This window comes from Salmo salar, chromosome 20 (genome assembly GCF_965601325.2).
Source record: "Salmo salar chromosome 20, fSalSal1, whole genome shotgun sequence".
Taxonomy (NCBI): domain Eukaryota; kingdom Metazoa; phylum Chordata; class Actinopteri; order Salmoniformes; family Salmonidae; genus Salmo; species Salmo salar.
The window spans coordinates 89,905,229-89,929,983 of record NC_138310.1 but is presented as its reverse complement, the minus strand read 5'-3'; the positions used below and the strand labels follow the sequence as shown (position 1 = coordinate 89,929,983).

The window sequence follows — 24,755 nt, the reverse complement described above, 5'->3', positions numbered from 1 at the left end:
AGAACCTTAGAGAGTAAACAGGACAGTAGAGAGGTACTAGGAGAACCTTAGAGAGTAGGAGAACCCTAGAGAGTAAACAGGACAGTAGAGAGGCACTAGGAGAACCTTAGAGAGTAAACAGGACAGTAGAGAGGTACTAGGAGAACCTTAGAGAGTAAACAGGACAGTAGAGAGGTACTAGGAGAACCTTAGAGAGTAGGAGAACCTTAGAGAGTAAACAGGACAGTAGAGAGGTACTAGGAGAACCTTAGAGAGTAAACAGGACAGTAGAGAGGTACTAGGAGAACCTTAGAGCGTAAACAGGACAGTAGAGAGGTACTAGGAGAACCCTAGAAAGTAGGAGAACCCTAGAGAGTAAACAGGACAGTAGAGAGGTACTAGGAGAACCCTAGAAAGTAGGAGAACCCTAGAGAGTAAACAGGACAGTAGAGAGGTACTAGGAGAACCTTAGAGAGTAAACAGGACAGTAGAGAGGTACTAGGAGAACCTTAGAGAGTAAACAGGACAGTAGAGAGGTACTAGGAGAACCTTAGAGCGTAAACAGGACAGTAGAGAGGTACTAGGAGAACCCTAGAAAGTAGGAGAACCCTAGAGAGTAAACAGGACAGTAGAGAGGTACTAGGAGAACCCTAGAAAGTAGGAGAACCCTAGAGAGTAAACAGGACAGTAGAGAGGTACTAGGAGAACCTTAGAGAGTAAACAGGACAGTAGAGAGGTACTAGGAGAACCTTAGAGAGTAAACAGGACAGTAGAGAGGTACTAGGAGAACCCTAGAAAGTAGGAGAACCCTAGAGAGTAAACAGGACAGTAGAGAGGTACTAGGAGAACCCTAGAGAGTAAACAGGACAGTAGAGAGGTACTAGGAGAACCCTAGAAAGTAGGAGAACCTTAGAGAGTAAACAGGACAGTAGAGAGGTACTAGGAGAACCCTAGAAAGTAGGATAACCTTAGAGAGTAAACAGGACAGTAGAGAGGTACTAGGAGAACCTTAGAGAGTAAACAGGACAGTAGAGAGGTACTAGGAGAACCTTAGAGAGTAGGAGAACCTTAGAGAGTAAACAGGACAGTAGAGAGGTACTAGGAGAACCTTAGAGAGTAAACAGGACAGTAGAGAGGTACTAGGAGAACCTTAGAGCGTAAACAGGACAGTAGAGAGGTACTAGGAGAACCCTAGAAAGTAGGAGAACCCTAGAGAGTAAACAGGACAGTAGAGAGGTACTAGGAGAACCCTAGAAAGTAGGAGAACCCTAGAGAGTAAACAGGACAGTAGAGAGGTACTAGGAGAACCTTAGAGAGTAAACAGGACAGTAGAGAGGTACTAGGAGAACCTTAGAGAGTAAACAGGACAGTAGAGAGGTACTAGGAGAACCCTAGAAAGTAGGAGAACCCTAGAGAGTAAACAGGACAGTAGAGAGGTACTAGGAGAACCCTAGAGAGTAAACAGGACAGTAGAGAGGTACTAGGAGAACACTAGAAAGTAGGAGAACCTTAGAGAGTAAACAGGACAGTAGAGCGGTACTAGGAGAACCCTAGAAAGTAGGAGAACCTTAGAGAGTAAACAGGACAGTAGAGAGGTACTAGGAGAACCCTAGAGAGTAAACAGGACAGTAGAGAGGTAGTAGGAGAACCTTAGAGAGTAAACAGGACAGTAGAGCGGTACTAGGAGAACCCTAGAAAGTAGGAGAACCTTAGAGAGTAAACAGGACAGTAGAGAGGTACTAGGAGAACCTTAGAGAGTAAACAGGACAGTAGAGAGGTACTAGGAGAACCTTAGAGAGTAGGAGAACCTTAGAGAGTAAACAGGACAGTAGAGAGGTACTAGGAGAACCTTAGAGAGTAAACAGGACAGTAGAGAGGTACTAGGAGAACCTTAGAGCGTAAACAGGACAGTAGAGAGGTACTAGGAGAACCCTAGAAAGTAGGAGAACCCTAGAGAGTAAACAGGACAGTAGAGAGGTACTAGGAGAACCCTAGAAAGTAGGAGAACCCTAGAGAGTAAACAGGACAGTAGAGAGGTACTAGGAGAACCTTAGAGAGTAAACAGGACAGTAGAGAGGTACTAGGAGAACCTTAGAGAGTAGGAGAACCTTAGAGAGTAAACAGGACAGTAGAGAGGTACTAGGAGAACCTTAGAGAGTAAACAGGACAGTAGAGAGGTACTAGGAGAACCCTAGAAAGTAGGAGAACCTTAGAGAGTAAACAGGACAGTAGAGAGGTACTAGGAGAACCTTAGAGAGTAGGAGAACCCTAGAGAGTAAACAGGACAGTAGAGAGGCACTAGGAGAACCTTAGAGAGTAAACAGGACAGTAGAGAGGTACTAGGAGAACCTTAGAGAGTAAACAGGACAGTAGAGAGGTACTAGGAGAACCTTAGAGAGTAGGAGAACCTTAGAGAGTAAACAGGACAGTAGAGAGGTACTAGGAGAACCTTAGAGAGTAAACAGGACAGTAGAGAGGTACTAGGAGAACCTTAGAGCGTAAACAGGACAGTAGAGAGGTACTAGGAGAACCCTAGAAAGTAGGAGAACCCTAGAGAGTAAACAGGACAGTAGAGAGGTACTAGGAGAACCCTAGAAAGTAGGAGAACCCTAGAGAGTAAACAGGACAGTAGAGAGGTACTAGGAGAACCTTAGAGAGTAAACAGGACAGTAGAGAGGTACTAGGAGAACCTTAGAGAGTAAACAGGACAGTAGAGAGGTACTAGGAGAACCCTAGAAAGTAGGAGAACCCTAGAGAGTAAACAGGACAGTAGAGAGGTACTAGGAGAACCCTAGAGAGTAAACAGGACAGTAGAGAGGTACTAGGAGAACCCTAGAAAGTAGGAGAACCTTAGAGAGTAAACAGGACAGTAGAGAGGTACTAGGAGAACCCTAGAAAGTAGGATAACCTTAGAGAGTAAACAGGACAGTAGAGAGGTACTAGGAGAACCTTAGAGAGTAAACAGGACAGTAGAGAGGTACTAGGAGAACCTTAGAGAGTAGGAGAACCTTAGAGAGTAAACAGGACAGTAGAGAGGTACTAGGAGAACCTTAGAGAGTAAACAGGACAGTAGAGAGGTACTAGGAGAACCTTAGAGCGTAAACAGGACAGTAGAGAGGTACTAGGAGAACCCTAGAAAGTAGGAGAACCCTAGAGAGTAAACAGGACAGTAGAGAGGTACTAGGAGAACCCTAGAAAGTAGGAGAACCCTAGAGAGTAAACAGGACAGTAGAGAGGTACTAGGAGAACCTTAGAGAGTAAACAGGACAGTAGAGAGGTACTAGGAGAACCTTAGAGAGTAAACAGGACAGTAGAGAGGTACTAGGAGAACCCTAGAAAGTAGGAGAACCCTAGAGAGTAAACAGGACAGTAGAGAGGTACTAGGAGAACCCTAGAGAGTAAACAGGACAGTAGAGAGGTACTAGGAGAACCCTAGAAAGTAGGAGAACCTTAGAGAGTAAACAGGACAGTAGAGAGGTACTAGGAGAACCCTAGAGAGTAAACAGGACAGTAGAGAGGTACTAGGAGAACCCTAGAAAGTAGGAGAACCTTAGAGTGTAAACAGGACAGTAGAGCGGTACTAGGAGAACCCTAGAAAGTAGGAGAACCTTAGAGAGTAAACAGGACAGTAGAGAGGTACTAGGAGAACCTTAGAGAGTAGGAGAACCTTAGAGAGTAAACAGGACAGTAGAGAGGCACTAGGAGAACCCTAGAAAGTAGGAGAACCTTAGAGAGTAAACAGGACAGTAGAGAGGTACTAGGAGAACCCTAGAAAGTAGGAGAACCTTAGAGAGTAAACAGGACAGTAGAGAGGTACTAGGAGAACCTTAGAGAGTAAACAGGACAGTAGAGAGGTACTAGGAGAACCTTAGAGAGTAGGAGAACCCTAGAGAGTAAACAGGACAGTAGAGAGGCACTAGGAGAACCTTAGAGAGTAAACAGGACAGTAGAGAGGTACTAGGAGAACCTTAGAGAGTAAACAGGACAGTAGAGAGGTACTAGGAGAACCTTAGAGAGTAAACAGGACAGTAGAGAGGTACTAGGAGAACCTTAGAGAGTAGGAGAACCTTAGAGAGTAAACAGGACAGTAGAGAGGTACTAGGAGAACCTTAGAGCGAAGAGGCAGAATGGCACCCTATTCCCTTTAAATTGCAATATTTTTGACCAGCGTTTTTTGTTAAAAGTAGGGCACTGTAAAGGGATTAGGGTGTATTTTTGCATGTTTACTCGGTGTAAGCAAGCGGAGCCATGAGTGATTGAGTCTACTGCCACCATCTCACCCTGATGCACCTCCCACCCTACCCATGCTGCCTCCTCCCATCCTCCCTCCTTCAGCATCCTCCCACCCTACCCATGCTGCCTCCTCCCATCCTCCCTCCTTCAGCATCCTCCCACCCTACCCATGCTGCCTCCTCCCATCCTCCCTCCTTCAGCATCCTCCCACCCTACCCATGCTGCCTCCTCCCATCATCCCTCCTTCAGCATCCTCCCACCCTACCCATGCTGCCTCCTCCCATCCTCCCTCCTTCAGCATCCTCCCACCCTACCCATGCTGCCTCCTCCCATCCTCCCTCCTTCAGCATCTTCCCACCCTACCCATGCTGCCTCCTCCCATCATCCCTCCTTCAGCATCCTCCCACCCTACCCATGCTGCCTCCCCAACCTCCTCCCATCCTCCCTCCTTCAGCATCCTCCCACCCTACCCATGCTGCCTCCTCCCATCCTCCCTCCTTCAGCATCCTCCCACCCTACCCATGCTGCCTCCCCAACCTCCTCCCATCCTCCCTCCTTCAGCATCCTCCCACCCTACCTTCCAGTTTCCTTCCTCCCATACCTCTCCAGCTTACCCCTCTCTTCTCTCTCTCTCTCTCTCTCTCTCTCCACCCTGCCTCTGTGTTCTGACTGGCCACTTAATCAATGTTAATGACCGGCTCACAAATCTTCCTCTACAGGCCGTGTGTCCGGAGACAACCAGGACATCTCCGTCTTTAATTAGGCAGAACCAACATAATAGTACTATTCAGGAGGAGAGGTCACAGAGCTATAGGAGGGGGACCAGTATAATAGTACTGTTCAGGAGGAGAGGTCACAGAGCTATAGGAGGGGGACCAGTATAATAGTACTGTTCAGGAGGAGAGGTCACAGAGCTATAGGAGGGGGACCAGTATAATAGTACTGTTCAGGAGGAGAGGTCACAGAGCTATAGGAGGGGGACCAGTATAATAGTACTGTTCAGGAGGAGAGGTCACAGAGCTATAGGAGGGGGACCAGTATAATAGTACTGTTCAGGAGGAGAGGTCACAGAGCTATAGGAGGGGGACCAGTATAATAGTACTGTTCAGGAGGAGAGGTCACAGAGCTATAGGAGGGGGACCAGTATAATAGTACTGTTCAGGAGGAGAGGTCACAGAGCTATAGGAGGGGGACCAGTATAATAGTACTGTTCAGGAGGAGAGGTCACAGAGCTATAGGAGGGGGAGGGAAGGAGGGAAAGAGATGGGGGGGGGGACCAGTATAATAGTACTGTTCAGGAGGAGAGGTCACAGAGCTATAGGAGGGGGACCAGTATAATAGTACTGTTCAGGAGGAGAGGTCACAGAGCTATAGGAGGGGGACCAGTATAATAGTACTGTTCAGGAGGAGAGGTCACAGAGCTATAGGAGGGGGAGGGAAGGAGGGAAAGAGATGGGGGGGGACCAGTATAATAGTACTGTTCAGGAGGAGAGGTCACAGAGCTATAGGAGGGGGACCAGTATAATAGTACTGTTCAGGAGGAGAGGTCACAGAGCTATAGGAGGGGGAGGGAAGGAGGGAAAGAGATGGGGGGGGGGACCAGTATAATAGTACTGTTCAGGAGGAGAGGTCACAGAGCTATAGGAGGGGGACCAGTATAATAGTACTGTTCAGGAGGAGAGGTCACAGAGCTATAGGAGGGGGACCAGTATAATAGTACTGTTCAGGAGGAGAGGTCACAGAGCTATAGGAGGGGGACCAGTATAATAGTACTGTTCAGGAGGAGAGGTCACAGAGCTATAGGAGGGGGACCAGTATAATAGTACTGTTCAGGAGGAGAGGTCACAGAGCTATAGGAGGGGTACCAGTATAATAGTACTGTTCAGGAGGAGAGGTCACAGAGCTATAGGAGGGGGACCAGTATAATAGTACTGTTCAGGAGGAGAGGTCACAGAGCTATAGGAGGGGGACCAGTATAATAGTACTGTTCAGGAGGAGAGGTCACAGAGCTATAGGAGGGGGACCAGTATAATAGTACTGTTCAGGAGGAGAGGTCACAGAGCTATAGGAGGGGGACCAGTATAATAGTACTGTTCAGGAGGAGAGGTCACAGAGCTATAGGAGGGGGACCAGTATAATAGTACTGTTCAGGAGGAGAGGTCACGGGGCTATAGGAGGAGAGGTCACAGAGCTATAGGAGGGGGAGGGAAGGAGGGAAAGAGATGGGGGGGGACCAGTATAATAGTACTGTTCAGGAGGAGAGGTCACAGAGCTATAGGAGGGGGACCAGTATAATAGTACTGTTCAGGAGGAGAGGTCACAGAGCTATAGGAGGGGGAGGGAAGGAGGGAAAGAGATGGGGGGGGACCAGTATAATAGTACTGTTCAGGAGGAGAGGTCACAGAGCTATAGGAGGGGGAGGGAAGGAGGGAAAGAGATGGGGGGGGACCAGTATAATAGTACTGTTCAGGAGGAGAGGTCACAGAGCTATAGGAGGGGGACCAGTATAATAGTACTGTTCAGGAGGAGAGGTCACAGAGCTATAGGAGGGGGACCAGTATAATAGTACTGTTCAGGAGGAGAGGTCACAGAGCTATAGGAGGGGGACCAGTATAATAGTACTGTTCAGGAGGAGAGGTCACAGAGCTATAGGAGGGGGACCAGTATAATAGTACTGTTCAGGAGGAGAGGTCACAGAGCTATAGGAGGGGGACCAGTATAATAGTACTGTTCAGGAGGAGAGGTCACAGAGCTATAGGAGGGGGACCAGTATAATAGTACTGTTCAGGAGGAGAGGTCACAGAGCTATAGGAGGGGGACCAGTATAATAGTACTGTTCAGGAGGAGAGGTCACAGAGCTATAGGAGGGGGACCAGTATAATAGTACTGTTCAGGAGGAGAGGTCACAGAGCTATAGGAGGGGGAGGGAAGGAGGGAAAGAGATGGGGGGGGACCAGTATAATAGTACTGTTCAGGAGGAGAGGTCACAGAGCTATAGGAGGGGGAGGGAAGGAGGGAAAGAGATGGGGGGGGACCAGTATAATAGTACTGTTCAGGAGGAGAGGTCACAGAGCTATAGGAGGGGGACCAGTATAATAGTACTGTTCAGGAGGAGAGGTCACAGAGCTATAGGAGGGGGACCAGTATAATAGTACTGTTCAGGAGGAGAGGTCACAGAGCTATAGGAGGGGGACCAGTATAATAGTACTGTTCAGGAGGAGAGGTCACAGAGCTATAGGAGGGGGACCAGTATAATAGTACTGTTCAGGAGGAGAGGTCACAGAGCTATAGGAGGGGGACCAGTATAATAGTACTGTTCAGGAGGAGAGGTCACAGAGCTATAGGAGGGGGACCAGTATAATAGTACTGTTCAGGAGGAGAGGTCACAGAGCTATAGGAGGGGGACCAGTATAATAGTACTGTTCAGGAGGAGAGGTCACGGGGCTATAGGAGGAGAGGTCACAGAGCTATAGGAGGGGGAGGGAAGGAGGGAAAGAGATAGGAGGGGGACCAGTATAATAGTACTGTTCAGGAGGAGAGGTCACAGAGCTATAGGAGGGGGACCAGTATAATAGTACTGTTCAGGAGGAGAGGTCACAGAGCTATAGGAGGGGGACCAGTATAATAGTACTGTTCAGGAGGAGAGGTCACAGAGCTATAGGAGGGGGACCAGTATAATAGTACTGTTCAGGAGGAGAGGTCACAGAGCTATAGGAGGGGGACCAGTATAATAGTACTGTTCAGGAGGAGAGGTCACAGAGCTATAGGAGGGGGACCAGTATAATAGTACTGTTCAGGAGGAGAGGTCACAGAGCTATAGGAGGGGGAGGGAAGGAGGGAAAGAGATGGGGGGGGGGACCAGTATAATAGTACTGTTCAGGAGGAGAGGTCACAGAGCTATAGGAGGGGGACCAGTATAATAGTACTGTTCAGGAGGAGAGGTCACAGAGCTATAGGAGGGGGAGGGAAGGAGGGAAAGAGATGGGGGGGGGGACCAGTATAATAGTACTGTTCAGGAGGAGAGGTCACAGAGCTATAGGAGGGGTACCAGTATAATAGTACTGTTCAGGAGGAGAGGTCACAGAGCTATAGGAGGGGGACCAGTATAATAGTACTGTTCAGGAGGAGAGGTCACGGGGCTATAGGAGGAGAGGTCACGGGGCTATAGGAGGAGAGGTCACGGGGCTATAGGAGGAGAGGTCACGGGGCTATAGGAGGAGAGGTCACGGGGCTAGAGGAGGAGAGGTCACGGGGCTAGAGGAGGAGAGGTCACGGGGCTAGAGGAGGAGAGGTCACGGGGCTAGAGGAGGAGAGGTCACGGGGCTATAGGAGGAGAGGTCACGGGGCTAGAGGGAGTGTTTTTAAAAGCCTCCCTGACCCATTGGTTCCTCAATTGATCTGTGTGTCAGAATCCCTCCTGTGGAACACTAATTCACAGACAGACTTCAGCTCAGCCAGATAATTACTGTAGACCTCCTACAGGGAGGAGAGGAATGGAGAAGAGGAAACGTAAGTATCACACTTCATCCCCCCCAGATACTGTGAAATACCTTCCTCCTTCCTTTTCTGTGTTCTCTCTCACTCTTCTGCAGATTAATGAACTTTCTGCCCACGCAAATTCTCTTGCTCGTTCGCTCTCTCACTGCTTCTCTCTCTCTCTCTCTCTCTGTCTCTCTCTCACTGCTTCTTTCACTGCTTGTCTGTCTATCTCTCGCTCTCTCCCTCTCTCTCTCTCTCGCTCTCTCACTGCTTCTCTCTCTCTCTCTCTCTGTCTCTCTCTCACTGCTTCTTTCACTGCTTGTCTGTCTCTCTCTCTCTCTGTCTCTCTCTCACTGCTTCTTTCACTGCTTGTCTGTCTCTCTCTCTGTCACTGCTTCTCTCTCAACGCTTCTCTCTCTCTCTTTCTCTCAACACTACTCTCTCGCTCGTGTTCTCTCTCTCTCTCACTGCATCTCTCTCTCACTGCTTCTCTCTCTCACTACCTCTCTCTATCGCTCTCTATCTCTCTGCCTCGGGCTTTACTAGCTCCTGTAAAATTGTGCTCTGTTCTCTCACCTCACAGTGTAATCATCCTTGCAGAAGGAGTGCAGGGAGAGAAGAGACGGGGAGAGCGTTGTCTAACTCTGCCACCTCCGGTTCCCTCCATACAGGCAGACCCGGGGAGGGCAATTAGCTAATAGAATCACCCTGGATGAGACTGAACGCTGCAGTTAGTGAGGCCAAGTGCGAGGTGAACATGGGGTGCGAGGTGAACATGGGGTGAGAGGTGAACATGGGGTGAGAGGTGAAACGGAGAGTGTTTGTGGACAGATGCACACGTACAAACAAACACACACATGGTTCAGTAAGCAAAGCATTTTCCACCTTCACAGGCAGAGACGGTCATTAGCCCACATTATTGTTCGCTACTTTAATGGGTAATATAAAATAAAATAAAATGTTATTGGTCACATACACATGGTTAGCAGATGTTAATGTGAGTGTAGTGAAATGCTTGTGCTTCTAGTTCCGACAGTAATATGCAGTAATATCTAACAAGTAATCTAACAATTTCCCAACAACTACCTAATACACACAAATCTAAAGGGGTGAATGAGAATATGTACATATAAATATATGGATGAGTGATGGCCGAGCGGCATAGGCAAGGCGCAGTAGATGGTATAAAATACAGTATATACACATGAGATGAGTAATGTAAGATATGTAAACATTATTAAAGTGGTATTATTTAAAGTGACTAGTGATCCATTTATTAAAGTGGCCAGTGATTGAGTCTCAATGTAGGCAGCAGCCTCTCTGAGTTAGTGATGGCTGTTTAACAGTCTGATGGCCTTGAGATAGAAGCTGTTTTTCAGTCTCTCGGTCCCAGCTTTGATGCACCTGTACTGACCTCACCTTCTGGATGGTAGCGGGGTGAACAGGCAGTGGCTCGGGTGGTTGTTGTCCTTGATGATCTTTTTGGCCTTCCTGTGACATCGGGTGGTGTAGGTGTCCTGGAGGGCAGGTAGTTTGCCCCCGGTGATGCGTTGTGCAGACCTCACTACCCTCTGGAGAGCCTTACGGTTGTGGGTGGAGCAGCTGCCGTACCAGGCGGTGATACAGCCCGACAGGATGCTCTCGATTGTGCATCTGTAAAAGTTTGTCAGGGTTTTGGTGACAAGCCAAATTTCTTCAGCCTCCTGAGGTTGAAGAGGCGCTGCTGTGCCTTCTTCACCACGCTGTCTGTGTGGGTGGACCATTTCAGTTTGTTCCTGATGTGTACACCGAGGAACTTAAAACTCTCCACCTTCTCCACTACTGTCCCGTCGATGTGGATAGGGGGGGTGCTCCCTCTGCTGTTTCCTGAAGTCCACGATCATCTCCTTTGTTTTGTTGATGTTGAGTGAGAGGTTGTTTTCCTGACACCACACTCCGAGGGCCCTCACCTCCTCCCTGTAGGCCGTCTCGTCGCTGTTGGTAATCAAGCCTACCACTGTAGTGTCGTCTGCAAACTTGATGATTGAGTTGGAAGCGTGCATGGCCACGCAGTCATGGGTGAACAGGGAGTACAGGAAGAGGCTGAGCTCGCACCCTTGTGGGGACCCAGTGTTGAGGATCCGCGAAGTGGAGATGTTATTTCCTACCTTCGCCACCTGTGGGCGGCCCGTCAGGAAGTCCAGGACCCAGTTGCACAGGGCGGGGATCAGACCCAGGGCCCCGAGCTTAATGATGAGCTTGGACTGTACTATGGTGTTGAATGCTGAGCTAGAGTCAATGAACAGCATTCTTACATAGGTATTCCTCTTGTCCAGATGGGTTAGGGCAATGTGATGACGATTGCATCGTCTGTGGACCTGTTAGCTAATTTAATGATTAGCTACTATTACTGTTAGCTACCTTAATGGTTAATATTACTGTTAGCTACCTTAATGGTTAATATTACTGTTAGCTACCTTAATGGTAATATTACTGTTAGCTACCTTAATGGTTAATATTACTGTTAGCTACCTTAATGGTAATATTACTGTTAGCTACCTTAATGGTTAATATTACTGTTAGCTACCTTAATGGTTAATATTACTGTTAGCTACCTTAATGGTAATATTACTGTTAGCTACCTTAATGGTTAATATTACTGTTAGCTACCTTAATGGTTAATATTACTGTTATCTACTTTAATGGTAATATTACTGTTAGCTACTTTAATGGTTAATATTACTGTTAGCTACTTTAATGGTTAATATTACTGTTAGCTACCTTTATGGTAATATTACTGTTAGCTACCTTAATGGTTAATATTACTGTTAGCTACCTTAATGGTTAATATTACTGTTAGCTACTTTAATGGTTAATATTACTGTTAGCTACCTTAATGGTAATATTACTGTTAGCTACCTTAATGGTTAATATTACTGTTAGCTACTTTAATGGTTAATATTACTGTTAGCTACTTTAATGGTTAATATTACTGTTAGCTACTTTAATGGTAATACTACTGTTAGCTACCTTAATGGTAATATTACTGTTATCTACTTTAATGGTTAATATTACTGTTAGCTACTTTAATGGTTAATATTACTGTTAGCTACTTTAATGGTTAATATTACTGTTAGCTACTTTAATGGTTAATATTACTGTTAGCTACTTTAATGGTAATATTACTGTTAGCTACTTTAATGGTAATATTACTGTTACCTACTTTAATGGTAATATTACTGTTAGCTACTTTAATGGTAATATTACTGGTCTATTTACCATGGAGGCAAAGGTACCAGGACCACTGAGAGACGGATTGTGTCCCAAGTAGCCCCTATGGGCCCTCGTCAAAAGGGCTTCACTATATCGGGAATAGGGTGCAATTTGGAACACACAGGCGGAGAGAACAACACCCACCTCTTTACATAAACCAGCTAATAATGAAGGAATGAAGTTACTATGTTACATAAACCAGCTAATAATGAAGGAATGAAGTTACTATGTTACATAAACCAGCTAATAATGAAGGAATGAAGTCAGGAGAGATTAAGTATATTCTTTCTGTCAGAGTGAATTGAGTAATAGATAAACCAATCAGGACAGTCATAGCAGGTACACCAATCAGGACAGTCATAGCAGATAGACCAATCAGGACAGTCATAGCAGATAGACCAATCAGGACAGTCATAGCAGATAGACCAATCAGGACAGTCATAGCAGGTACACCAATCAGGACAGTCATAGCAGATAGACCAATCAGGACAGTCATAGCAGATAGACCAATCAGGACAGTCATAGCAGATAGACCAATCAGGACACTCATAGCAGATAGACCAATCAGGACACTCATAGCAGATACACCAATCAGGACACTCATAGCAGATAGACCAATCAGGACAGTCATAGCAGATAGACCAATCAGGACAGTCATAGCAGATAGACCAATCAGGACAGTCATAGCAGATAGACAATCAGGACAGTCATAGCAGATAGACCAATCAGGACAGTCATAGCAGATAGACCAATCAGGACAGTCATAGCAGATAGACCAATCAGGACAGTCATAGCAAATACACCAATCAGGACAGTCATAGTAAATACACCAATCAGGTGTAGGCTGGAGAGCAGGGATTCCCTGAGAGTACACACAGCTCCTCCTCTCGTCTCTCTCTCTCTCTCCTCCTCTCTCTCTAATTTGAGAGCTCTCCCTCTCTCCCTCTCTCTTTCTTCCTCGTGCTTAGTTTTCCTTGCTCGCCCCTCTGTTTTCTTCCCCTATCCTTCCCTCCCCTTTCCTCTTCCCCTGTCTTAATTTCCTCTCATCTACCCCTCTCCTCCTCTCCTCTTCCCCTCTTCCTTTCCTCCTCTCCTATTTTCTCCTCCTCCTCTCTCCTATCCTCCTTTCCTCTTCTTCTCCTCCTCCTCTCTCTTCCTCTCCTCCTTTCCTTTCCTCCTTTCCTCTCCGCCTCTCCTCCTCCCCTATCCTCCTCCCCTCTCCTCCTCTCCTCCTCTCCTCCTCTCCTCCTCCCCTCTCCAATCCTCCTTCAGCTCTTAATTGTTTCCATTACATATCAATCTGTTGTAGCTGCAGGGAAGGTTGTCTGTTAAATGTGAGGGCTTTTGTATAATGATCCATTAGGAGTGACGTGGTTCTAATCAGATCCAATCACCAACTTAGACTGCTACCTTATCTGCTGCATTAGGAAAGCTTCATTTTTCACAGCCTGTTGGTGCTAACACACAGATACACACAGCCTGTTGGCGCTAACACACAGATACACACAGCCTATTGGTGTTAACACACAGATACACACAGCCTGTTGGTGCTAACACACAGATACACACAGCCTATTGGTGCTAACACACAGATACAGACAGCCTGTTGGTGCTAACACACAGATACACACAGCCTGTTGGCGCTAACACACAGATACACACAGCCTGTTGGCGCTAACACACAGATACACACAGCCTGTTGGCGCTAACACACAGATACACACAGCCTGTTGGCGCTAACACACAGATACACACAGCCTGTTGGTTGGTGCTAACACACAGATACACACAGCCTGTTGGTTGGTGCTAACACACAGATACACACAGCCTGTTGGTTGGTGCTAACACACAGATACACACAGCCTGTTGGTTGGTGCTAACACACAGATACACACAGCCTGTTGGTTGGTACTAACACACAGATACACACAGCCTGTTGGTTGGTACTAACACACAGATACACACAGCCTGTTGGTTGGTGCTAACACACAGATACACACAGCCTGTTGGTTGGTGCTAACACACATATACACACAGTCTGTTGGCGCTAACACACAGATACACACAGCCTGTTGGCGCTAACACACAGATACACACAGCCTGTTGGTTGGTGCTAACACACAGATACACACAGCCTGTTGGTTGGTGCTAACACACAGATACACACAGCCTGTTGGTTGGTGCTAACACACAGATACACACAGCCTGTTGGTTGGTACTAACACACAGATACACACAGCCTGTTGGTTGGTGCTAACACACAGATACACACAGCCTGTTGGTTGGTGCTAACACACATTTCACACAGTCTGTTGGGGCTAACACACAGATACACACAGCCTGTAGATGCTAACACACAGATACACACAGCCTGTTGATGCTAACACACAGATACACACAGCCTGTTGGTGCTAACACACAGATACACACAGCCTGTTGGTGCTAACACACAGATACACACAGCCTGTTGGTGCTAACACACAGATACACACAGCCTGTTGGTGCTAACACACAGATACACACAGCCTGTTGGTGCTAACACACAGATACACACAGCCTGTTGGTTGGTGCTAACACACAGATACACACAGCCTGTTGGTTGGTGCTAACACACAGATACACACAGCCTGTTGATGCTAACAGCTTTCTGAAGCCACCCACATTAGTCATATTAATCAGTCATACTGGCGATGCAGCGCACACACACAGACTGTGTTCACAGCAGTGCAGGATCCCCAGCTGGAGGAGCCGGGGAACTGGAGAGATGTTCTCCAGCAATGCAAGAGGCCCAGCTGGAGGAGCCAGGGGACTGGAGAGATGTTCTCCAGCAATGCAAGAGGCCCAGCTGGAGGAGCCAGGGGACTGGAGAGATGTTCTCCAGCAATGCAAGAGGCCCAGCTGGAGGAGCCAGGGGACTGGAGAGATGTTCTCCAGCAATGCAAGAGGCCCAGCTGGAGGAGCCAGGGGAACTGGAGAGATGTTTTGGAAGAACACACATAGCACAATACACCAGAACACACACAGACAGATGTACACAGGTATCACTGAGGGGCCTCAAACCCTGCCCATTTATTCCACTAAGGGGCCTCTACCCCTGCCCATTCGTATCACTGAGGGGCCTCTACCCCTGCCCATTCGTATCACTGAGGGGCCTCTACCCCTGCCCATTCGTATCACTGAGGGGCCTCTATCCCTGCCCATTTATTTCACTAAGGGGCCTCTACCCCTGCCCATTCGTATCACTGAGGGGCCTCTACCCCTGCCCATTCGTATCACTGAGGGGCCTCTATCCCTGCCCATTCATATCACTGAGGGGCTTCTACCTCAAATAACCTCTCTATCTACATTCAGCTGGCCTCACAGGATCTCTATCTACATTCAGCTGGCCTCACAGGACCTCTCTATCTACATTCAGCTGGCCTCACAGGATCTCTATCTACATTCAGCTGGCCTCACAGGATCTCTGTCTACATTCAGCTGGCCTCACAGGATCTCTGTCTACATTCAGCTGGCCTCACAGGATCGCTATCTACATTCAGCTGGCCTCACAGGACCTCTCTATCTACATTCAGCTGGCCTCACAGGATCTCTGTCTACATTCAGCTGGCCTCACAGGATCTCTATCTACATTCAGCTGGCCTCACAGGACCTCTCTATCTACATTCAGCTGGCCTCACAGGATCTCTGTCTACATTCAGCTGGCCTCACAGGATCTCTATCTACATTCAGCTGGCCTCACAGGACCTCTCTATCTACATTCAGCTGGCCTCACAGGATCTCTGTCTACATTCAGCTGGCCTCACAGGATCTCTGTCTACATTCAGCTGGCCTCACAGGATCTCTATCTACATTCAGCTGGCCTCACAGGACCTCTCTATCTACATTCAGCTGGCCTCACAGGATCTCTGTCTACATTCAGCTGGCCTCACAGGATCTCTGTCTACATTCAGCTGGCCTCACAGGATCTCTGTCTACATTCAGCTGGCCTCACAGGATCTCTATCTACATTCAGCTGGCCTCACAGGACCTCTCTATCTACATTCAGCTGGCCTCACAGGAGCTCTATCTACATTCAGCTGGCCTCACAGGATCTCTGTCTACATTCAGCTGGCCTCACAGGACCTCTCTATCTACATTCAGCTGGCCTCACAGGATCTCTGTCTACATTCAGCTGGCCTCACAGGACCTCTCTATCTACATTCAGCTGGCCTCACAGGACCTCTCTATCTACATTCAGCTGGCCTCACAGGATCTCTGTCTACATTCAGCTGGCCTCACAGGATCTCTATCTACATTCAGCTGGCCTCACAGGACCTCTCTATCTACATTCAGCTGGCCTCACAGGACCTCTCTATCTACATTCAGCTGGCCTCACAGGACCTCTCTATCTACATTCAGCTGGCCTCACAGGATCTCTATCTACATTCAGAAATAGAACACACATCCTGTATCTGCATTCAGAAACACATGACCACTTCCCAGCGCTGATAAAATGCATGAATTAACACGGTGCGCTTCGCTCGCTTCCCTCTAGCCAGACCATCCACGGCCCCTCCTCGGGGGACCAAACAAAAATGATTCAGGAAAAACTGCAACCAGAAAGAAATCCCTCTCCAGATGAATATTGAACTAGCGAGTCCATGTTGTTTGAAGCAGTGGCGTCTCCAGCGACAGGCAGGGCCTGACTAATCCAGCAGAACGTTAAGGTTAGCGGACCGATGGACACGCAGGGCTGGATCTCAGTGGTACCTAGCGTAGTGGTATACAGCATGCTGACTAACTGACACACACACACACACACAACTGACTGACTGGTCAGCTAGCCAAGCATTACTAAGGAAGGTCAGACTAGGCTGAGAGCGGTTGGTATTGTGTGTGTGTGTGTGTGTGTGTGTGTGTGTGTGTGTGTGTGTGTGTGTGTGTGTGTGTGTGTGTGTGTGTGTGTGTGTGTGTGTGTGTGTGTGTGTGTGTGTGTGTGTGTGTGTGTGTGTGTGTGTGAGGGGTAAACCCCCTGCTGAGAGAGGCAGAGTACATTAACAATGTGTGAGGATACACACACACACACACACACACACACAGCATGTAAGAGGCTGCACGCAGTTTCCCTGTCACGCTTTTCAACTCTCTACACATCTCCTTTTACTAAATAAAGTAAAGTTTGACTCCAAGATAAAAGGCTGGGTAGATGTATTGTACAGCTTCACAGCATGGCCAAAATCCCTCAACCACCCACACACACACACACACGCAGAGCAGGACGACACAGCCATACCCCCCCCCCCCCCCCCCCCCCGAAGCACACACAGACACACACGAAGCAGATTTACACAGCCTCAGTCAGACTGTAGACTGTGGGCCGTAGCCTGTAGACTGTGGGCCGTAGCCTGTAGACTGTGGGCCGTAGCCTGTAGACTGTGGGCCGTAGCCTGTGGGCCGTAGCCTGTAGACTGTGGGCCGTAGCCTGTAGACTGTGGGCCGTAGCCTGTAGACTGTGGGCCGTAGCCTGTGGGCCGTAGCCTGTAGGACTGTGGGCCGTAGCCTGTAGACTGTGGGCCGTAGCCTGTAGGACTGTGGGCCGTAGCCTGTAGACTGTGGGCCGTAGCCTGTAAACTCTGGGCCGTAGACTGTAGACTGTGGGCCGTAGACTGTGGGCCGTAGCCTGTAGACTGTGGGCCGTAGCCTGTAGACTGTGGGCCGTAGCCTGTAGACTGTGGGCCGTAGACTGTAGACTGTGGGCCGTAGCCTGTAGACTGTGGGCCGTAGCTTGTAGACTGTGGGCCGTAGACTGTGGGCCGTAGCCTGTAGGCCGTAGCCTGTGGGCCGTAGCCTGTAGACTGTGGGCCGTAGACTGTAGACTGTGGGCCGTAGACTGTAAACTGTGGGCCGTAGCCTGTAGACTGTGGGCCGTAGCCTGTAGACTGTGGGCCGTAGCCTGTGGGCTGTAGACTGTAGACTGTAGGCCGTAGCCTGTAGACTGTGGGCTGTAGACTGTAGGCCGTAGCCTGTAGACTGTAGGCCGTAGCCTGTAGACTGTGGGCCGTAGCCTGTAGACTGTGGGCCGTAGACTGTGGGCCGTAGCCTGTGGGCCGTAGCCTGTAGACTGTGGGCCGTAGCCTGTAGACTGTGGGCCGTAGCCTGTAAACTGTGGGCCGTAGCCTGTAGACTGTGGGCCGTAGCCTGTAGACTGTGGGCCGTAGCCTGTAGACTGTAGGCCGTAGCCTGTAGACTGTGGGCCGTAGCCTGTAGACTGTAGACTGTAGGCCGTAGCCTGTGGGCCGTAGCCTGTAGACTGTGGGCCGTAGACTGTAGACTGTGGGCCGTAGCCTGTAGACTGTAGGCGGTAGCCTGTAGACTGTGGGCCGTAGACTGTAGACTGTAGGCCGTAGCCTGTAGACTGTGGGCCGTAGCCTGTAGACTGTGGGCCGTAGCCTGTAGACTGTAGGCCGTAGACTGTGGGCCGTAGCCTGTAGACTGTGGGCCGTAGCCTGTAGACTGTGGGCTGTAGACTGTGGGCCGTAGCCTGTAGACTGTGGGCTGTAGAATGTGGGCCGTAGACTGTAGACTGTAGGCCGTAGACTGTGGGCCGTAGACGTAGACTGGGCCGTAGCCTGTAGACTGTGGGCCGTAGCCTGTAGACTGTGGGCCGTAGCCTGTAGACTGTGGGCTGTAGACTGTGGGCCGTAGCCTGTAGACTTTGGGCCGTAGCCTGTAGACTGTGGGCCGTAGACTGTAGACTGTAGGCCGTAGACTGTGGGCCGTAGACTGTAGGCCGTAGACTGTGGGCCATAGACTGTAGGCCGTGGGCCGTAGCCTGTAGACTGTAGGCCGTAGCCTGTAGACTGTGGGCCGTAGCCTGTAGACTGTGGGCCGTAGCCTGTAGACTGTGGGCCGTAGCCTGTAGACTGTGGGCCGTAGCCTGTGGGCCGTAGCCTGTAGGCCGTAGCCTGTAGACTGTAGGCCGTAGACTGTAGGCCGTAGCCTGTGGGCCGTAGCCTGTAGACTGTGGGCCGTAGCCTGTAGACTGTGGGCCGTAGCCTGTAGACTGTGGGCCGTAGCCTGTAGACTGTGGGCCGTAGCCTGTAGGCCATAGACTGTAGACTGTAGGCCGTAGCCTGTAGGCCATAGACTGTAGACTGTAGGCCGTAGACTGACACAAAAGGAGAAATCACAGCACCATGCAGATATATACTGTATTAGTTTTACACACAGACAAGTGGAGAATCCATGCTGTTAATCCAGCCTTCCAGCTCCTACTGTAGTTGAGTCTACTTCCTTTACTGTAGTTGAGTCTACTTCCTTTACTGCAGTTGAGTCTACTTCCTTTACTGCAGTTGAGTCTACTTCCTTTACTGCAGTTGAGTCTACTTCCTTTACTGCAGTTGAGTCTACTTCCTTTACTGCAGTTGAGTCTACTTCCTTTACTGCAGTTGAGTCTACTTCCTTTACTGCAGTTGAGTCTACTTCCTTTACTGCAGTTGAGTCTACTTCCTTTACTGCAGTTGAGTCTACTTCCTTTACTGCAGTTGAGTCTACTTCCTTTACTGCAGTTGAGTCTACTTCCTTTACTGCAGTTGAGTCTACTTCCTTTACTGCAGTTGAGTCTACTTGCTTTACTGCAGTTGAGTCTACTTGCTTTACTGCAGTTGTCTAGTTATTTTACTGTAGTTGTCTAGTTATTTTACTGTAGTTGAATCTATGTACTTTACTCCAGTTGAATCTACTTACTTCACTGCAGTTGAGTTTAATTTAGTTTAGCTCTGTACTTTACTGTAGTTGTCTGCTTACTTTACTGTAGTTGTCTGCTTACTTTACTGTAGTTGTCTGCTTACTTTACTGTAGTTGTCTTCTGCTTACTTTACTGTAGTTGAGTTTAATTTAGTGTAGTTGTGTACTTTGCTGCTGTTTAATCTACTTACGTATTTCTCTCAAATGTTGTGTACAAATATGTTTACATCCCTGTTAGTGAGCATATCTCCTTTGCCAAGATAATCCATCCACCTGACAGGTGTGGCATATCAAGAAGCTGATTAAACAGCATGATCATTACACAGGTGCACCTTGTGCTGGGGACAATAAGAGGCCACTCTAAAATGTGCAGTTTTGTCACACAACACAATGCCTCAGATGTCTCAAGTTTTGACGGAGCGTGCAATTGGCATGGTGACTGAAGGAATGTTTGGCAGAACTGTTGCCAGAGAATTTAATGTTCATTTCTCTACCATAAACCGCCTCCGTCATTTTAGAGAATTTGGCAGTACGTCCAACCGGCCTCACAACCGCAGACCACGTGTAACCACTCTAGCTCAGGACCTCCACATCCGGCTTCTTCACCTGCAGGATTGTCTGAGACCAGCTACCTGGATATCTGATGAAACTGAGGAGTATTTATGTCTGTAATAAAGACCTTTTGTTGGGGGAAATGAATTCTGATTGGCTGGGCCTAGCTCTCCAGCGCCCCTGCCCAGTCATGTTTAATCCATAGATAAGGGCCTAATGAATTAATTTCAATTGACTGATTTCCTTATATGAACTCAAACTCAGTAAAATCTTTGAAATTGTTGCATGTTGCGTTTATATTTTTTGTTCAGAATAAATCTAGAGAGGGACATGGAAAAATAGACTATTATAAAACGGATTGTTTGGCTCCTGGATGCTGATTGGACGAGCAGCATTCCAAGTCGTGCTTTATTTCCCGACACAGGTACACCTATGCCTGCAAATAATTCCATCTGAATTATCACTGAGATCATCGTGTTGATGTTGCTGTCTGAATTATCTCTTGTCTTTATCACAAATCATGCCATAAGGGCCACTGAAATAAAATCATGTGAGAATGTGATGAAGCTAGCTGGTGTTGTGTGGACAGACAGACCGTTGAACTCTCTGGTGAACAGTAACCCTCCAAAGTCAATGGGGGATTAGAGATGAAGCTACTCCACTCTCCTCAGGTGGCACTTCTACTCATATACATGAGAGAGAGAGAGAGAGAGAATCCCCCCCCCCCCCCCCCCCAGTCATACTCTAGTCTCCCACTGGAGATCGGGGTTCAATCCCAGTCTCCACCCTTCCTATTCTACTCCTTGTGTATTATGCAGCTGTATTCAGTAATTCCTCTTGTCTTATGTTGACGTGTAGATTCTGAAGGAGTTAGCAGACGAGGCCTGGGACATGGGTAACATTGTCTACACTCTGACAAACAGACGATACGGAGAGAACTGCATCGCCTACGCTGAGAGCCACGACCAGGTAACACAACCAACCCATCATCACAACTCTTTATTCCTTCATTTAACACGGTTCTAGTTTTATCTCTGGTGGGTGAACTGGACCGCATATTGCCTCTGGAGACCTGTGTTTCTATCCTCCGTTTCCCCACTTCCTTTCTGTACTGTCCCTCTAGTCCAGGGGTGGACAACTCCAGTCCTCGGGGGGCCTGATTAGTGTCACACTGTTCTCCATCCCTTAGCAAACACAGCTGATGAATCAAATTGCATTCTGAACTGAAGATCATGAGTAGGTGATTATTGGAGTCAGGTGTGTTAGCTGGGGCAAAACTGTGACATCAATCAGGCCCTGGAGGACTGGAGGACTGGAGTTGCCCTGTCTCCACATTTACATTAAGGATTGGGGACTAGGACAGTTCTATCTGCATTTTTTTTGTCCAAATTGAGTTACTTACATGGCCTTGTTCTGTTCAATGTTTTCTACCTAATAAAATACTGTAAATAAAATGACATAATTTCAAACCATTGTGGGTTCGGGAACTTTAAAGCCAATTTATATCAGAATAATTTGTTTTGTAGATCGAACGTTATAGTCCCAAGCTCTCGATTTGTAACTGTGTCTGTCAATGAAATGTGTATGTACCCCATAATATGTCCCTAGTCCGTGGTAGGTGATACGTCCCTGTCCTTCTGGTTAATGGATAAAGAGATGTACATCAACATGAGTTCCCTGATCTGTTTTTCTATCTCTCTCTCTCTCTCTCTACACTACATGACCAAAAGTATGTGGACACACATTCAAATGAGTAGATTCTACCAATTCAGCCTCACTCGTTTATCGACAGCCGTATTAAAATCGAGCACACCTCCATGCAATCTCCATAGACAAACATTGGCAGTAGAATGAGCCTTACTGAAGACCTCAGTGACTTTCAACGTGGCACTGCCATAGGATGCCACCTTTTCAACAAGTCAGTTCGTCAAATTTCTGCCCTGCTAGAGCTACCCCGGTCAACTGTAAGTGCTGTTATTGTGAAGTGGAAACATCTAAGAGCAACAACGGCTCAGCCCCGAAGTGGTAGGCCACACAATCTCACGGAACGGGACAGTCGAGTGCTGAAGCATTTAGCGCCAAAAAAGAATCTGTCCTTGGTTGCAACACTCACTACCACTACAGTCCCTGGATTCGAACCAGGGTCTGTAGTGACGCCTCTTGCACTGAGAATGCAGTGCCTTAGACCGCTGCACCACTCGGGAGCACTGTTACCAACCCTTAGTAAAGTTTTGTGGAAAATGGTGTTTGACCAGATACAATGCTATTTTACAGTAAACAAATTAACAACAAACTTTCAGCACGCTTATAGAAGGGCTTACACAATTGACTGATGATTGGCTGAGAGAAATTGATGATAAAAAGATTGTAGGGGCTGTTTTTTTAGACGTCATTTCGGCTTTTGACATTATCAATTATAGTCTGCTGCTGGGAAAACATTTGGGTAATGGCTTTACACCCCCTGCTATAATGGCTTTACACCCCCTGCTATAATGGCTTTACACCCCCTGCTATAATGTGGATAAAGAGTTACCTGTCTAACAGAACACAGAGGGTGTTCTTTAACGGAAGCCTCTCCAACATAATCCATGTAGAATGAGGAATTCCCCAGGACAGCTGTCCAGGCCTCTTACCTTTTTCAATCTTTACTAACGACATGCCAGTGTGTCTATGTATGCGGATGACTCAACACTATACACATCAACTACCACAGCGACTGTAATGACTGCAACACTTAACAAAGAGCTGCAGTTAGTTTCAGAATGGGTAGCAAGGAGTAAATTAGTCCTAAATATTTCAAAAACTAAAAGCTTTGTATTTGAGACAAATCATTCACTAAACCTGAACTAAATCTTGTAATAAATAATGTGGAAATTGAGCAAGTGGAGATGACTAAACTGCTTGGAGTAACCCTAGATTGTAAACTGTCGTGGTCAAAATATAATGATACAACAATAGCTAAGTTGGGGAGAAGTCTGTCCATAATAAAGCACTGCTCTACCTTCTTAACAACACTATCAACAAGGCAGGTCCTACAGGCCCTAGTTTCTACCTTCTTAACAATACTATCAACAAGGCAGGTCCTACAGGCCCTAGTTTCTACCTTCTTAACAACACTATCATACAAGGCAGGTCCTACAGGCCCTAGTTTCTACCTTCTTAACAGCACTATCAACAAGGCAGGTCCTACAGGCCCTAGTTTCTACCTTCTTAACAACACTATCAACAAGGCAGGTCTTACAGGCCCTAGTTTCTACCTTCTTAACAGCACTATCAACAAGGCAGGTCCTACAGGCCCTAGTTTCTACCTTCTTAACAACACTATCAACAAGGCAGGTCCTACAGGCCCTAGTTTCTACCTTCTTAACAACACTATCAACAAGGACAGGTCCTACAGGCCCTAGTTTCTAACCTTCTTAACAACACTATCAACAAGGCAGGTCCTACAGGCCCTAGTTTCTACCTTCTTAACAGCACTATCAACAAGGCAGGTCCTACAGGCCCTAGTTTCTACCCTTCTTAACAACACTATATACAAGGCAGGTCCTACAGGCCCTAGTTTCTACCTTCTTAACAACACTATCAACAAGGCAGGTCCTACAGGCCCTAGTTTCTACCTTCTTAACAAACACTATCAACAAGGCAGGTCCTACAGGCCCTAGTTTCTACCTTCTTAACAACACTATCAACAAGGCAGGTCCTACAGGCCCTAGTTTCTACCTTCTTAACAACACAGGTCCTACAGGCCCTAGTTTCTACCTTCTTAACAACACTATCAACAAGGCAGGTTCTACAGGCCCTAGTTTCTACCTTCTTAACAACACTATCAACAAGGCAGGTCCTACAGACTCTAGTTTCTACCTTCTTAACAACACTATCAACAAGGCAGGTCCTACAGACTCTAGTTCTGTCGCACCTGGACTACTGTTCAGTCGTGTGGTCAGGTGCCACAAAGAGGGACTTAGGAAAATTACAATTGGCTCAGAACAGGGAAGGCACAGCTGGCCCTTAGATGTACACAGAGAGCTAACATTAATAATATGCATGTCAATCTCTCATGGCTCATAGTGGAGGAGAGATTGACTTCATCACTACTTGTGTTTGAGAGGTATTGACATGTTGAATGCACCGAGCTGTCTGTTTAAAATACTTGCACACAGATCGGACACCCATGCATACCCCACAAGACATGCCACCAGAGGTCTGTCTAAACTACTGGCACACAGCTCAGACACCCATCCATACCCCACAAGACACGCCACCAGAGGTCTCTTCACAGTCCCCAAGTCCAGAACAGACTATGGGAGGCGCACAGTACTACATAGAGCCATGACTACATGGAACTCTATTCCACATCAGGTAACTGATGCAGCAGTAGAATCAGATAAACAGATAAAAATACACCTTATGGAACAGCGGGGACTGTGAAGCAACACACACAGGCGCAGACACACGCACATACACACATAATAACATACACTCATACACACGTACACATGTATTTTGTGTTGTAGATATGTGGTAGTGGAGTAGGG

At 47.6% G+C, this 24,755-nt stretch overlaps 1 protein-coding gene across 1 annotated transcript in view; it reads left to right on the top strand.

Annotated features, from left to right (window-relative positions):
- LOC106581537 (1,4-alpha-glucan-branching enzyme) overlaps nucleotides 1-24,755 on the top strand; it is a 323,607-nt gene that overhangs the window by 186,308 nt on the left and 112,544 nt on the right. The window contains exon 11 of the mRNA XM_045704110.2: nucleotides 21,079-21,189. Within this exon, the coding sequence (XP_045560066.1) occupies nucleotides 21,079-21,189 (111 nt within the window). The remainder of the gene's footprint in view (nucleotides 1-21,078; nucleotides 21,190-24,755) is intronic.